At 39.4% G+C, this 17,547-nt stretch overlaps 1 protein-coding gene across 1 annotated transcript; it reads left to right on the top strand.

The window, feature by feature from the left end:
• The first annotated feature begins 7,821 nt into the window (after positions 1–7,821).
• On the top strand, positions 7,822–10,126 carry LOC124083684 (MAP/microtubule affinity-regulating kinase 3-like). The gene has a single exon (XM_046430424.2). The coding sequence runs from the start codon at positions 7,822–7,824 to the stop codon at positions 9,835–9,837; it is 2,016 nt and encodes a 671-aa protein (XP_046286380.2). The 3' UTR covers positions 9,838–10,126.
• The last annotated feature ends 7,421 nt before the right edge of the window (positions 10,127–17,547 follow it).

Below are 17,547 nucleotides of genomic sequence, written 5' to 3'. Positions count from 1 at the left end.
GATTTCAGGAATATCAAATTTATTGGATGTCTCTAGTTGGTTATTTAAAGATAACAAAGCATTTCACATGTCCTGAGAAGTAAATCTTCTCTAATTTTAATTAAATTAGAAAAGGGTAACTGTCTAGCAATCCTAAGTGAAGAGCAACAAGAGGGGAAGGTACAACCTTCAACAACCTGGACTCCAGAGCTAGATGCCATGCAGGTTGCACAGCTCAAAATTCTGACTTCAGAAGGTTGATATACCTTATTCTTCATAAATTCCTGGGTCTAAGTTGATTCCTAACACATAGAAGGCTATATCATAGTTGCAAGCGAAAGGAAGTCTTACATATTTAAACCAAAACAGAATTCATGAAAAGCATATTACTTAGCTGGGTGCAGAATGGCTCACCTGTAATCCTAGTGGTTTGGGAGGCTGAGGCAGGAGGTTCACAAGTTCAAGGCCTGCATCAGGAACTTAGTGAGGCCCTAAAATCTTAGTGAGACTCTGTCTCAAAATGAAAGATAATAATAATAAAGGGCTGGGGATGTGGCTCAGTATTAAGAGCCTCTGGGTTCAATCCCTTGTACAAAAAGGGAAAAAAAGCATATTAGCATTCTAGTAATTACTGAAGATTAATCGACGTGCTTTGTTGTTATTGTTATGAACTCAAGGATATTTCATATTTGATGTTTTCCAATCTATTGTAATCACTGCTTTTTCAATTTAAAATGCTATTATATGTTGCTACACTTTATCGTTTAAACATTTTATTGAGATATAACATCATATAGAAAAGTTCATCAAAATGTACAATTTGATTACTCTCCTCAAAATAAGCACAACCATGAAATTACAACCAAATCAAGAACTGGAACATTGCTAGCACTCCACTCTTCCCAATACTATTCCTTCTATCTTGAATCCTTATATCAACAGGTTAGTTTTGCCTATTTTCAAACTTTATACAAAAAGTCTGTGCAATGCAATTTCTTTTGTATCTGGCTTCATACTTTCCCACGTTTGTGATATCCACTCATATTACGAAAACTTGCAGTTATGATCTCATCTTCATTCAATTGTCTGACCATACAACAATTTGTTTATTCAATCTAATTAATAGATATTTTAGTTGCTTAGAGATTTTAGCTATTATGAATTTTCATTTGGGTCTTTAAATAGCCATTTGGTACACACATATACTTATTATTTTGAGTTTGTTCCTAGAAACAAAATTGCTAAGTCAAAGAATCTGCATGTTAAGTTTCAGTAGATGCTGCCCAACAGTTTTCCAAAGTAGAAATTTACTAGTTACACTACCACCAGCAGTTAGTCATCCCACACATTTCCAACATGCAATGATTAACACTTCAATGGTGTTTTCTACATTCTTAATTTCAGACATTCTGTTAGGTTCTTTGTGGGAATTCACTGGAGTTGTTTTGTTTTGGGGTACCAGAGATTAAATTCAGAGGCACTCGACCACTGAGCCACATCCCCAGCCATATTTTGTATTTTATTTAGAGACAGGGTCTCACTGAGTTGCTTAGCCCTCACCATTGCTAAGGCTGGCTGGCTTTGAACTTGCGATCCTCCTGCCTCATGCCCCTGAGCACCTGGGATTATAGGAATGCACCAGAGCACCCATTATTGGAGTTTTAATCTTCATTTTTCTTGCCAATTAGAGCAGGTGGGTATATTTTCCTATGTCTATTTTCTCTTTATGTATTTCTTTGGTGAAGTTGCCTATTCAAGTAAATTTACAGGGAGAGCCTTTCAGTTAGCATTCATATGGCATACTATATTCTCATATTCATTCTGAGAGGTCCATGCAATATCTCTTCCCAAAATACATTCATTCCTTGACCCAAATTGTGCTTGTTTCAAGTTCTTCACTACCTAACCAAATTAATGGCCACACCTCATTACCTGGAATAGACCCTTGTCTCTAAGTATCTCTACATCCAGATGATGTGTACACAGATTCTGAATTACTACATGCTAATTTTTTTGTTCATTCTTCTTCAGATCACACCTAAAAGGACTGCAATTCCTTACCAGCACACTTTGAACTGATCCACTCAGTCAACCTGACCATACAGACAAAGCTGTCAATGAAGTGGAGCAGGTGCATTCTGAGTGTGAGCCAACTACATAATCTACCTTATTTATGCCTTCAAGACTTGCTCAGACCCAAGCCAATATTCTCCCTGGTGTTATATAAGGAAGTGTAATTTCTTTATGTTTCAGCTTTGTAGCTTGGTATATCAACTGATGGACATCTTTCATTGCCTGCTCACCTAATGAATAGAGCTTTTTGTCTCTCCAAGAACCCAGTAGCAAGGAAAGAGATTTTTCTCAAAGAAAAAGAATTGTTGGCCAAAGAGGGCTTAATTTTACTCTAAAGTTCTAAGGACTACTGCTATTATTTTCTTATTAAAGCTTAGCAAAACTTTGTATAGAATTCTGATTTGCCCAGGCACTGCAGTCATCACCAGGTCATGAAAGCCAACCAACCAGCCAAAGATACAAATAGATGACCAAGTAAAAGCACTACTGCCATTGGTCTGGAATATAAATTCAAAGTCTTATACTTCTAACCAAAACTGACATGGTGCACTACCCTAAATTTTACAGCCATTATTGTCTCCAGGAAATTTATTTGGTTAGTGTTGCTACAATTTTTACCCTCAACCAAAATAAATTCTTCATAGCCCCTGCCTATTCACATCACAAATGACCTAAATTTCTGAAACAGGTGCACTGATTAGTATAGCAAACATCATCTGCCCAAGCACGAGTTTCAAGAAAGCAAATATCTGAGTTTTTTTGTTTTGTTTTGTTTTTAATTCAGACATTCTTAAGGAGGGAGTTTAAATTGTAGACAGTCAAATAAAGATTGTACAGGATGATAGATGCCACAAAATCCAATTGATTTTGTAAAGTCAATAGTCAATCAGCAAACTGTTGGATATCTTTAATAACCTGTACTGACATTCTTTTATAGTAGTGAATAGAGATTCCTAATCCTGCAGCTCCTTGCCAATCCTGGCAGATATCTCTAGACCTGTGAGTAGGGTAATAAAATAAGAGCTCTATTATGTCTGGTGTGTGCTGTTATCAGGATAGGTTGTTAGGTAAAACATCAATGTGGGGAGGAAGAAAGACCAAGGTACAGAGGCCAGCTCAATATTTGGTAGGCAGGGTTAAATATGAGCCTTGCAAAGGAAAAAAGTTCTCAGAATTTGGGGGGGGGGGCACCAGGACTGTAAAATTGGGGGGGGGGGGCACCAGGGACTGACATTAAGTGTACATCTTCAGTTCCATTAAAAGAACTATTGTCTTTTTTTAATTGTCCAGGTATGGCTCTTATTTGGTTATGACTATTTTTTCTAGGTGTTTAAGATCAAGCTGGTCAAATTGAACTTAATTCTTAGTATTTGCCGTAGTCTGGCTGGGCACAAATAACAAGCCACTGAAGCAGGAACAAACTTTATTTCTGAACTCCACCAGCACACTCCACACATGCTCCCGGGAATTCTCCCAAACGCATCCAGGAACCAGCAACCGGAAATATCCCTCCTCCGGTACTTCCCCAACCAATGGTAACTCTCCAGGAATCCCCGCGGGAGCTCAAGCGGAACTCAACGGGAACTCTGCCAGAACTCAAAAGTCATCATCTTAATGGCTCGCTAGCGTCACCTCTCAACCACTACTTCTGGCAAAAATGCCATGCATCATCCCGACTCGGCTGTGGCCCTCAACAAGTATTGTTAACTGTCAGCTAAGTTTCCTCAGGGGATTACTCTTGGGAATTTGAAAGAAGCCTCTTAGCTTCTCTAGTGCCATATGTCAGGATGGGTCAGGATCTGGTTGACCACATGGCTTCCCTTCGAAGCATCAGGGACTTCTCACTCTCTTAATTACCCTCCTATTTGCAGCATGTGCACTGATTTTTTGTTGTCCAGGGTCTCATTGGTCCCCCTGATGGGGAGGTCACATGGCCCAGAGTTGCAAATCCTTTAGAGAAGTCCCATCATTCCCTAGGTGTGAGCTGTCCTCAGAAGGCAAGAGCCAAATAATGGCTTATTTTTTTTTCTTGGGCTTTTAACTTTCTTATTAACCTTTGGTATTAAACATCCAGCAAGCCAGTTTTACCAATTTTAAAATTAGAATACTTGGGTTTAAATTTAATGTCTATATTATTACATTCACCCCTTTTATTTAATTGGGTTCAGAATTAATACTGGAAGTTAGCCTTATATCCTCTTTTTCTATGGATGATGGCCTAGTATCTCAAATTCTCTCAGATTGTTATATTGAAAGTTGTACTTCTGTAAGGCAATAAGTCCCAAAATTTTACTTTAAATGTTAGTTTGAAGAACACCAGGTTGATAAAATAAATGTTCTTCTAAATCATGTACTTTAAAGATTTTAAACTTGGAAAATATGAAGACATTTAGTATACAAAGAGGGCAGTAATAACACCACAAATATACTGAATTTTTTAAACCAAGTTTAGTTTTAAAAGAAAAATTCAGGGGCTGGGGTTGTGGCTCAGTGGTAGAGTGCTCACCTAATACATGCAAGGCCCTGGGTTCAATCCTCAGCTCCACATAAAAATAAATAAATAAATACATAAACAAAGGTATTGTGTCCAACTACAACTGAATATATATATATATATTTTTTTTCAGAATCTGTAATGTAATGTAATACCCTAAAATAACAATTGTTGTTTGACTAGAGTTGTACAAACCCTAATTCCTTTAAGACCAGTTGCTCTAAAGAATAAACCTTAACAGACACAAGATATAATCTTTATAGATAAGAGCAGATTAATGTTTTAGGAAACCTATGTTACTTTAAGCCATAGAGAATCAAACTTCTGTTAATATCAGTACATTAATATTTCACATTAGGAAAAAGCCTAATGTTAATCATGTATATCTGTCTTAGTTACACAAATTTTTTGAAATTTACTCTCCACAAACCTTCTGCAATTTAGACATTTTACAACTTTACTTTACCACACAAAAGCCTTTCTTATCCAGAAACATTTATTTTTCCTTACACTTTCCATATTAAAATATATTTCCATATCTAGAATCTTCTTGTATCTCTTTCCCAGCTCTTGATCCTTTTCCTAATTCACACTCTAAAACAACCCTTATGAAACTTCATAAGGGTTGTTTTAGAGTGCATAAGGGTTGTTTTAGAGTGTGAATTAGGAAAAGGTAGAAAGCTAAGAGGGCACTAACTTTCTCTGTTATGAAATCCTACTCCCACTATAACAGCATAATCCATTTAATCCATTATGAGGGCAGAGCTGCATCACCTGAATAAACTTACCTCTTAATACTATTACAATTACATTAAATTTCAACATGAGTTTAGAAAGAACATACAATCAACACATAGTAGCCTTTCTGAAATGAAACAAAGGAAGATTATAGTTTTATAACATCTAAATTTGGTACTAGTATAAAAAGAAACATAAACAGAAATAACATGTTAATATATTTTGCATGGTAAAAACATTTGATGAAGAGAGGCACTTTGAACAGAAGGGAGACCTATAAAAATACTTGGCTAAAATATTGACATATTCTTAAGTAAAAATTTGAATTTAGAATATTCTTTATTTATAATAATTTTCACTGAATTTAACAGGTACATCAGAGTGTAAAGACATTGCTTCTTTGATTAAAAATATTATAGTATATGGAAAAAAGTCAACTGAGAATTTCAATATATGCAAATATTAATTATATAATTTAACTATGATCAAGATTTTAGAAAATGTATAGAAATTTTTAAGTGAGATCATGGTTTAAAAATATATTGTTCAGAAACATACTTGTGACATGATATTAGGGAACACGTGAAGTTAAGGATCTGATTAAAGAACATGGGTGTATGCAAAGGACTATCATATGCTTCAAATAGTTTATGACTAATATAAGGATACATTGGTACATACAGACTTGTGGTATTTTCATTGTTATAAAATGCTTTTTTTAAATGAGTTTTTGACTAGAAACATTATAGTAAATAAAACCATTATTTATTTTAAATGGAACTATTGTTTTAGTAGAATCATAAGTTTTTAACAGTATCATTTGTATAGATATACTGAGAAAATAAAGCTAATTATCATCCCATATAAAATATTATAAAAATGCATAATTTTATTATTGAACATTTCTTGTGCCCTTTTTGTCCCATGCTCAAAATGTGTCAGTTTGAATATTATCTGGTCACACCATAAAACTCAGACAAAATAATTTAAGTTTGTCAGTGGCTGTTTAATATCAATAAAACAAGAAATAAAAAGAAACAATCTATCAGATCAAATGAAAGCCCCTGATGGAAGGTACTTAAGATGAAAAATCTTATAATGACATTAAACAATTACCATTTATTGATATTGTTAAGATGAACATGAGTTATTGAGAAAAGGTAAAATTATTCACAGTATCAGTCATTTAAATGGGGGAAAACATATAAAAGTTATGCTACAAATCTGGTGGTCTCATATGATACCGATCAAATGATTGTAAATAGGAATGAATTTTGAATTCTTTATATCATCTTGATATTGTGGAAAGCTCAGTCCTAGGTCCCCAATGCCAATCCAATAATGAGGACAACATTTTGAGAAAAAGGAAAGGCAAGATTTATTGCTTTGCCAGCAAAGGAGAAACACAGGACACTCCGGTCCTAAATGCTGTGATACTTCACAAAATCAGAAAGAGGGGGCTTTTAAACAGGAAACTCAAAGGCTATATTGCAAATGATCCATGTCTGGAGTTGTAATTGTTAATTTGGGAGAGAGTTCTTTCTGAGATCTTCTGGTACCATCCCCAATGTGTGGATTACTTCCTTCCTTTGGTGGGTGTGAACTCAAGGAGAGATAAATGTGCCAGAAATGGGGAAAAAAGCTCATCCTATTCCCCCTGAAATTAGGGAGGAGCAATGAGAAAAGAAGAGAAAAAAACATATCTATTTGAAAAATGAGTTAAAAGGGGCAAAGCAGCAAGAGCTCTATTCAAAACATAAGGAGGACACAGTTAAATTGACACCAGTTGTGTGTAGCACTATTAGAATATAATGTGTGAAAGCATTCAATATGGACAAGACGACTTCTATTAAAAAGGAAATGCTGCAGCAATATGCATGTGCCCATTTATACACACATATTTTTCTGTAATTAATAATACAAAGCAATGTCAAACCATTTATTCCACAAGTAGTTGATGAGTACAAAGCATATTACAGGCCCATTTTTGAATATTTTGTATTTGTTCAAAAAATAACTTAATTTCCAAAAATCATACCGTAGGGTAAGATATAAAATTTCAGCAGATGGAGTGCGGCTGCACTTGAAATTGCATCCCGGTTTATTGTGAGAATGACTCCTAAGTCTTAACTGGCCACATGTGTGACGCATTTTATTTTGTTTCTTTACTGATATTAAGAAGCCAACATGTTCAATACTGGAAGTAAATTAATAATCTCCTTGAAAGATACAGGTATTTGGCAGAAATGCAAGACAACTTTTACAAAGAAGAGAGGTGAAACTAGTATTTGCATGTTGCGGCCCCTACAATGATTGAATAAAGGAGTTTTGAAGACTTTTGAAAGACACTAGGGGAAAAAAGCAGATGAGCAATACACTAGAGCCTGGGTCCCTGACCTGTTACCAAAAACCTTGGGCCCCAACCCATCTCCAACTCTCTCCTTGTTTTCCCCCAACCCCTGTCCTTGCCTAGCCCTAACCTATCCTAAACTTTCCAGGGACATCCAGACCCATCGATCATCAACTTGGGTCAAACCATGCACCCCTCGCATGGATCTAGACGAGCAGAAGACACCTCCCAGACCGGGCACTCTGGAGCACAGCGCCCAAAATCCACAGCTTCCTCTGCAGGTAAACCACCTCGCATTGGAGATTATACAGTAGTGAAAACCCTTGGCAAGGGGACCTTCGCCAAAGTCATGCTGGCCCGTCATGTCATCACAGGTAAAGAAGTGGCAATCAAGATCATCGATAAGAGACATCTGAAGCCACAAGTCCTCCAAAAGATGTACAGAGAGGTGAGAATCCTCAAGATGTTAGACCACCCACACATCCTGAAGCTCTATGAAGCTCTGGACTGCGAAAAAGCACTCTGTTTGGTCCTGGAGTACGCCAGTGGAGGGGGAGTTTTGGACTATCTGGCCAACAAAGGAAGGCTGCAGGAAGAGGAGGCAAGATCTATATTCCGGCAGGTCGTGTCTGCAGTCCAATATTGTCACCAAAAGCAGGTCGCCCACCGAGACCTGAAGGCGGACAATCTGTTATTAGACTCACAGATGAAGATCAAGGTAGCCGATTTTGGACTCAGCAACGTGTTTACACTTGGGTGTAAACTCGACACGTTTTGCGGCAGTCCGCCCTACGCAGCTCCAGAGCTCTTCCAGCGCATAGAGTACGATGGTCCCGAAGTGGATGTGTGGAGTCTTGGCGTGGTTCTGTACACCCTAGTCACCGGGTCGCTTCCTTTTGTTGGGGACAATGTGAGAGAAATTAGAGACAGAGTGCTACAAGGTAGATACCGAATCCCTCTGTACATGTCAACAGAATGTGAAAATCTGCTGAAACGCTTGCTGGTGCTCAATCCAACTAAGCGCAGCACCCTGGCCGAAATTATGGGAGACAGGTGGATCAACAGAGGCCTTGATGTCCTCCAACCTCTTGTTGGTCCAGAGGTGGCCATCTCCCACAGAAACATCTCATTGGCTAAGCTGCTGCCAAGCAGGGTCCTCAGAAAGAGCACCAGCTGGCCTCCTCACCGCAAAGTGCAGCAAAGCGTTTCCACTCAGAAGCAGACACAGTCCCTGGACCATGCTGGAACTGGGCCATATCTGACCAGCACTGCCCAGAGTCACCTCAGAGAACATCAAATGGCCTCCCAGAAATCCGGCGGCAGTGCTGTGGGAGGAAAGGGAATTTCTCCAGCCAGGCCCCTACCTGGGATCACCACCAGTCCCAAGGAGCTGGAGACTCCTGAATTCAAGAAAATGCCTGCTGCCTACAAGAGCAGCACACCATCTGGAGGGAGGACACTGTGGAGTAAGTACATTTGCCGCAAAACAACCAAAGCAGACACACGTTCAGTGAGCCGGAATGGTCAGAACAACAGCAACTTCCCTGCTCAGAGCCCTCCAGTGACTTCAACCCACAGTGTCGCAAGTACCTCCACCCGGGGCTGCATCTGCTTCCCCAGAGCCAGTGCCCTTCGTAGAATGTTCCACCGCCAGCCCCGGGAATCCCAAACTGCAACACACGAAGGTCCTCTTGCCTCACCCAGCTGCTTCCATCCAGCTGAAGCATTGCCCCAGACTCAAAGAAGAGGCACCACTGGTGTTTTTACTAAGTTAACATCTAAATTCACAAGAAGGCCTCCAACTGAGTCTGAGAAGACCCTGAGATATAAGGGTTCAAGTCAACATGTCTCTGCTGAGCAGAGAAAGGAGAACCAACAAGCAAAACCTCGCTCCCTGCACTTCACCTGGGGCATGAAAATCACTAGTGCCATGGATCCTAGTGACATCATGAGGGAAATCCGCAAGGTGCTAGATGCCAACAACTGCCAATATATGCACAAGACGCCCTTTCTGCTCCTTTGCATCTATGGAGATGGGTACACCGAGAAAGTGGTGCAGTGGGAGATGGAGGTATGTAAACTTCCCAGACTGTCTTTAAACGGGGTCTGCTTCAAGCCCATATCAGAGAAATCCAAGGCATTCAAAAATATTGCTTCCAAATTGCCAGTGAGCTCAAACTGGAACCCAGTCATTAGGATGTAAATTCAGCAGCAACTTGAAGTGTTTTCCTCAACACTGATGGACATATAGAATAACATTTAGGCAATTGTTGGGAGCAATGACTAAATTAGGGTTCTTTAATTGTCCCGGGAGGTGATGCCCCTCGTGGGAATTCTTGATGCAAGGCGCTGGTCAAGACTGCCCAGTTTCTTGGGTGAAGACCTGTTCCACCTGTCCCACCCAGGGAGCTATTCAGTTCTTGAACTTGTGGTTCAGGTGGCAGGGCTCAGCGGTGGAACGTTATGGGCACAAGCTGCTACTCATAATTGGACTGGTCTACATATGACCTTGGTTTTGATGGCTTTGCCCAAATTTTCTCACACACACAAAAAAAACCTTTTAAGTATGAAACTTATATAACAAACGTGTTGAGCTGGCTCCTGACCATTGCACTCTACCAGAGTGTAATGGACACCAAGTTCCAGCTTTTTCACCCCTTGGATTTCTGACTTTTCTCATCCCCATGGCCCCTCATCTGGTTTCCTCAATCAACCACCCTGCAGGTGGCAGCAGATGGGACCCAAACAGGCTATTACACTGTGGAGTGCAATGACCACAAGCCTTCTCAGTGTGATCAATGAAAGGGGTTTTGGGAGAAAGTTTGTGCAAAGCAAGCCAAACCAGGGTCATAAATAGGGGCAACCCGATTATGATGACCAGCTTGCTTTGATAAACTTCTAACTCCCACACCTGGCATCCAAACCTCATGGTCAAGAAATGAAGAACTCCATGAGTGTCACAGAACCTCTGTTTGGACAGATCATTCCCATAGCAACTGGGAAGTCTCAAGGGGCGCTTTCCCACTGAGAGTTCCCAAGACAGCCTTTGGCTTTGTCACAGAACATTTCAAAAACACTAATCGGATGCTTCAGAGAGGCATTGTCATTTCCATCTTCCATCTTCTACTTCATGACCTGAAAATCTGAGGTGAAGAACAACACACCTGGGAGTGGAAGCTGGCCTTTACTATGAATGCCCTAAAGTCATGGGACACAGAAAAAGAAAAAGAAAAAAAGAGAGAAAGTGGCATTTGAGACATGCCAATTCCTAACAGTACAGTGCTCCATCAATGGCTTTCATTTCAGAGGTACTCCATCTCTCCTTACATGCTCTCCATTGGATGATCCCAAGACAGCCATTGCCTCTGTCACAGACCTGTAAAGAACTCTAATGCAGTTGCTGCTTCAGACAGTCATTGTCATTTCCATCTTCCATCTTCTACATCATGACAGTAAAATCTGAGGAAAAGAACACCATGACTGGGAGTGGAAACTGCAGTTTACTATGAATGCCCTAAAATCAAGGGACACCAGAAAAGTAAGAAAGAAAGAGCCATTTAAGACCTGCAAATTCCTAACACTACAGTAATGCATTAAAGGCGTCCATTTCAGTGGTAATCCATTTCTCCTAACAGATTCTCCATTGAATGTTTCCAAGACAGACCTCGCCTCTGTCAGATCATTCAAGAACCCTAATCCAGTAGCTGCCTCATACTAGCATTGTTGTTTCCATTGTCCATGTTCTACATCATGACTGAGAAATCTGAAAAAAAAAAAAAAAGAACACCAGGAATGGGAGTGGAAACTGCCTCTACTATGAAAGACTTAAATTCATGGAACTCCGAAATAGAAAGATGCACTTGAGACCTGCAAAAACTTAACACTTCAGTGCTCCATTAATGGGTTTCAGTTCAGAGTTAATGCATCTCTATCACATGCTCTCCATGTAATGTGCCCAAGACAGCCATTGCCTCTGTCACAGACCCATTCAAGAACCCTAATCCAGTTGCTGCTTCATACAGCCATTGTTGTTTCCATCTTCCATCTTCTACATCATGACAGAAAAATCTGAGAAAAAGAATATCAGGCATGGGAGTGGAAACTGGCCTGTACTACGAATGCCCTAAAGTCATGGGACACTGAAAAAGAAAGAAAGGTAGACCCATTTGAGACCTGCAAATTCCTAACACTATAGTGCTCCATCAATGGCTTTCAGTTCAGAGGTAATCCATCTCTCCTAACATGCACTCCATTTAATGTGCCCAAGACAGACATTGCCTCTGTCACAGAACATTTCAAGAACCCTAATCCAGATGCTGCTTCAGACAGTCATTGTCATTTCTGCCTTCCATCTATACATCATGACTGTAAAATCTGAGGAAAAGATCACCACACCTTGGAGTTGAATCTGGCCTTTACTATGGATGCCCTAAAGTTATGCGACCCGGAAAACGAAAGAAAGACCTGCTTGAGACATGTAATTTTCTAACAGTTCAGTGCTCCATCAATGGCTTTCACTTCAGAGGTAATCCATCTCTCCTAACTTGCTCTCTCTTTAATGTGCCCCAGACAGCTATTGCCTCTGTCACAGAACATTTCAAGAACCCTAATGCAGTTGGTACTTCACACAGGCATTGTTGCTTCCATTTTCCATCTTCTACATCATGACAGAAAAATCTGAGAAAAAAAAAACACCAAGCCTGGGAGTGGAAGCTGGCCTGTACTATGAATGCCCTAAAGTCATGGGACACCAAAAAAGAAAGAAAGACCCATTTGAGACCTGCAAATTTCTAACACTACAGTGCTCCATCAATGGCTTTCAGTTCAGGGGTAATCCATCTCTCTTCACATGCTCTCCATGGGATGTGCCCAAGACAGCCATTGCCTCTGTCCCAATACATTTCAAGAACCCTAATCCCGTTGCTGCTTCACACAGGCATTGTTGTTTCCATCTTCCATCTTCCACACCATGACTGTAAAATCTGAGGAAAACAACGCCATGCCTGGGAGTGGAAGCTTCCCATACTATGAAGGCTCTAAAGTCATGGGACACTGAAAAAGAAAGACCCACTTGATACATGCAAATTCCTACCAGATCAGTGCTCCATATGTGGCTTTCAATTCAGAGGTAATCCATCACTCCTGATACACTCTCCATTTAATGTGCTCAAGAGAGCCATTGCCTCTGTCACAGAACATTTCAAGAACCCTAATGCAGTTGCTGCTTCATACAGGCATTGTTCTTTCCACCTTCCATCTTCTACATCATGACCTGAAGGTCTGAGGAAAAGAACACCACGCCCGGGAGTGGAAGCTGGCCTTTACTATGAAAGACCTAAAAGTCATGGGATCCTGAAAAAGAAAGAATGACCCATTTGAGACCTGAAAATTCCTAACAGTTCAGTGCTCCATCAATGCCTTTCAGTTTAGAGGTTATATGTCTCTTCTAACATGCTCTCCATTTCATGTTCCCAAGATAGCCATTGCCTCTGTCACAGAAGATTTCAAGAACACTAACCCAGCTGCTACTTCAAACAGTCATCATCATTTCCATCTTCCATCTTCTACAGTATGCCAGTAAAATTTGGGGAAAAATACTCCAAACCTGGGAGTGCATGCTGGCCTGTACTCTGAATGCCCTGAAGTCATGGAACCCCCAGAAGAAAGAAAGACCCATTGGAGACCTGCCAATTCCTAACAGTTCAGTGCACCTTCATTGGCTGTCACTTCTGAGGTCATACATCGCTACTAACACGCTCTTCATTTAATGTTCCCAAGACAACCATTGACTGTCACAGAACTTCTCAGAATCCTAATCCAGTTGCTGCTCCACACAGGCATTGTCGTTTCCTTCTTCCATCTTCTACATCATGACACTGAAATCTGAGGAAAAGAACAGTTTGGTACAATTAATAGCATTAGTAATTATAATAAAAAATAAAACAAAAAAATTAATGCAGGTGATGCCAGATTGGATCCTGGGACAGGTGAAGCACAGGAATACTATGCAAGTGAACCCATTCCATGTGATTGTCAAAATCTGCAGAATAGACAACAAAAGGAGTGAACTTTAATGTAAACTATGGGTCTCAATTACTAATGTATTGATACTGGCTCATCAGTTATAACAAATGTCCCATACTAATGGAGACTGCACAATGATAATTTCAGGGAAAGCTGGGAGAAAGAAAGATCAGAGAGGAGTATGTGAAAATTCTCTGTACTTTCTGCTCAAATTTTCTGTAAATCTATCTTTTCTTTAAAAAAAATTGAGTCTATTAATTAAAATAAAGGTGACTCATTACACTACTCATAATCTCTTTTCACTTATCATACATAGCTATTGAGTTTCAACAACAGCAATGATAACTTGGAAGGCAGGAAGAAAGCACAATCTAAAGAGACTAGTGGAGAATCTCTGAGAATAAAAGGCAAGTAGAAAGGTGAAGACAACCAGGAAGGAGCAGAAAACAAGAAAATAAATAAAGTGACTATAGAGAAAGCAATTCTCTTACCCAGGGAAGAGAAAGGGGAAATGGTGAGGGGAAAGAGAGTAATAGGGAAGGTAGATATGATCATTACTCAGCATTCTGGCAGAGTAGACAGCCTGACACAATTGAGAGTCAGGAAGCAGCCACTAAGTGAGGAGTGATTACAGTGGATCACAGTGCAAGCTCACAAAAGCCTGGGGAAGAGAGCAGTAGGGGATTGTTTCTGCCCCTGAGCAGGTAGGAAAGGGCTTTCTGTCAGGCACCAGCATTTGAGAACTGCTGTTTGAAAGGTCTGGCTCTAAAGGCTGTGTTCATCCCCTGCCGCCATGGAGCGGTCTCCAGCACACCTCCTGGAGAGGAGCAAAGTCAGCACATTGAAGAATTCTGCACAGCTGGAAAACAGCAAGACCTGAAGTACAAGGTACACATCAAAGACCCATGCAGGTGAGAAGATGGGCTTTCAAAGATGGCAGGGACCCAAGGTCAGGAAGCCTTTTTATTGAAAATTTGATGTGTGTGTTATATGATATTAATACTCTCAAAATATATATTTATAGTAAAAGCACCTACCTGTTACATGTCTTAAATCTTCCCATGTGCTCTAGAAAATATATGCAAAATAAAAATAAAAAGTAGTTGAGCAAAGTCATAGTTAAGCTTTAACTAAACTAACTAAAAAAATTATTTTTTCAACTCCTTTATATTCATTTGGATAGTGTGTTGTATTTGGTCATTCTTGCTTAGGCATATTCCAAAAACAAGTTTAAAATTTTCTCCAATCTTCATTGCCTTCTCTTGAGGAACCCTTCCAGAAACACATTAGAAAACAAATCCAATGAGAAAACTGGGAAAATGATAAGCTCTGTATTTGTAAGACCACATCACATAATTTTCATTAAATATTTAATATCTCCGCAATATGAAAGTGTAACATGCTTGATGAAATTTAGGTATTTGTGATATAATTTATGATTCAGAAATGTATCTTTGATTATCCTTAATTAGTGATCATATAACTCAATAACTAATGCACAAGTGAAAAGTTCTGAGGAAGAGCGAAAGGCTGATTAAATCAGTGTTTGAAGAGCAAGCCAATCGAAGGGACATTTTGTCATCAAGGATGATGTTTCTCACATCACCACTAGCAGAATAGGAATGCTGGTCCTCTGTGTTGTAAAAGTTGTAAGACAAAGACAGTGCAGGATACAGAAATGTAGAACAGTTAGCCATTCACCTGATGATAATAACACAGGCCTCTCTAGGAAAGAGGTGAAACCGTGACAGTGATTTGTTGTTCCTCATAGCAAAGCTCTAAACTATTCATTATTTGAAATAATTATAAGATATCATGTAAAGAAATAAAGAAAGTGAAAATACAGCCTGTGAGTTTGATTACAAGAATCAGGAACATAATCAACAAGATAGGAAATGTCATATGAGTTAAATATTAGGAAAATTTGTGCCACATGTTATGGCATACAAGAAAGGAGGAAAGTAGAAGAGCTGTAAATACAGACCATTTTTCTAAAGAGATACCAAACCGATTTATGAACTTATTGATAATATCTATTTGAAACCCAAAGAAATAATTAGGTTTCATTCTAGAATCACATTAGACATACCACCAGTCCCATCTCTGACTCTTCATCCTCCAAACCCTCCTATATTTCAGTCTCCTCACTGTTCAAGTGAGGAAAAACTGACTGATGGCTCTGAAGGGAATGGTTCCCCCATTGGTGAGGGCACATGGTGGCATTGAGAGGTGGCCATGAAATTTTGTCACAAAGTCATCAGGAAAAACTTCTCTAGAGTTTTTCACAGTCCGTTGACACTAGCTAATTGTTGTTCAAAATCACATGATCTTCATCTAGGAAATAACCCTTCTCAGTTTGAAAAATTCCCTCTGTCTTTACATTTCCAGACAATGTAACTTCAGTATCTATAACCATTTCCACCTTTGGTTCTTTCCCATGCACTCAGGAATCTGTTGTAAATAAAGAATGTGGAAAAAAACAGAACAGATATATACCATTAATGGAAAAGAGTTCTTTACTAATGCATGAAATTGTGTGACACCTTTCAAAGTGTTAAAAATACTGTCAAAGCCCCAAACATTAGAAAAAAATGTTTTTTCTAATTTTATTCTACCATGTTTCTCCATACTTAAGATTGACTCCATCAATTTACTGTGTCATTGTGAAGTATAAGGGCTAAGTATAGTGAGATGTGACAGATATAAAGGTGAAGGCCCTATAACATGTATAGTTGATAGGACAAATACATTATTAAATGTAATTCAAAGACCCTAAGTTCTCAAATCCACTGGATACACACAGGACACTTTTATGAGCACTTTGGGGAGAGATGCAGGGGTACAAAAAATATGGTTCTAAGCCCTCGAAGACATGACAATGTAGTTAAGAATGTGAAATATTTTAAGGGAACAGAGGATTAAAAAGAAAATGTGCAACAAAAAGAGGTACATGATTTTATGTGCTTCCTTCTTCCCAAACCAGCTTGCCCAGCTCCTTGCCCTCCAGATCTATTCTGTAGCTCCTTCCCATTGTTTACAGTCCCACCTCTCTCTTCTACAGGTATGTACCCTCAGCCTCCCTCTAATACTGAGTGAAGGCTAACCATTCTCCCTGGCCCTTCAAATCCAGGAAGTGCCATACACACTGTCTTTGTTTTGAATGTCATTATAAACTTAAAGGCAGATTTTATTGTCTGTTCCCACTTTGATTTGAACTGAAATACAGTGAAACTCTTGAGATATGGCCATGGGGGCTTAAAGTAGAAGTCTTAACAGTCAAGGATGAGTTGTCTATGGGTACCATACATAAAGACAGTGACAAAGTAAGAAAAACAAGGAGGACAAAGAAGAAATAGGAGGAATCCATAATGCATCCTTTGGAAGAAACTCAGCTCCTGAGAACCTATTTATACCCACAATGGATCCAGTATCTTGATACTAAACCTCCAAATAACAAACTGGTTTAAACTGATCTGTTTGTTTTCTCAAAAGAAAACATAATCAGAACATAGACAATGACTCTACCACAATCATAAAAATTCTATTTGGGGACAGGATTTTTTTGTGCCTCACTACTCACAACCTTTCCCCAACACTGATTTCTTCTGGTGTCTTAATTATTCGTATTAATCCATTGATACTTTTACATATCACCTGACCTATGCCCCACCCCAAATCCTGTACCATCCATAGGTAGTTTCCACATCCAGTTGACAAACCACACAGCAATCTGACTGGTTTATTATTAGTTTTTCATTCTCATCCTTCAGCCACCACAAAATGGCCACATCCCACCAATGCCACCCGTGGAAACTGTCCAATGCCATGCTCAGCCCTGTGACCTGCCCTCACCATAACCAAGCTCTTCAGGGATACCTTCCATATTCCA

This window comes from Marmota monax, unplaced genomic scaffold (assembly GCF_021218885.2).
Source record: "Marmota monax isolate L192 unplaced genomic scaffold, Marmota_monax_Labrador192_F-V1.1 WCK01_AAM20220418_F8-fsc00227, whole genome shotgun sequence".
Classification (NCBI taxonomy): Eukaryota; Metazoa; Chordata; class Mammalia; order Rodentia; family Sciuridae; genus Marmota; species Marmota monax.
Note: the sequence above shows the minus strand (reverse complement) of the source record. Positions and strands in the feature narration are given on the sequence as shown.

Bases quoted from the DNA above. Each gene is read 5' to 3' on its own strand.
- LOC124083684 (XM_046430424.2), top strand. From the start codon at position 7,822: ATGCACCCCTCGCATGGATCTAGACGAGCAGAAGACACCTCCCAGACC.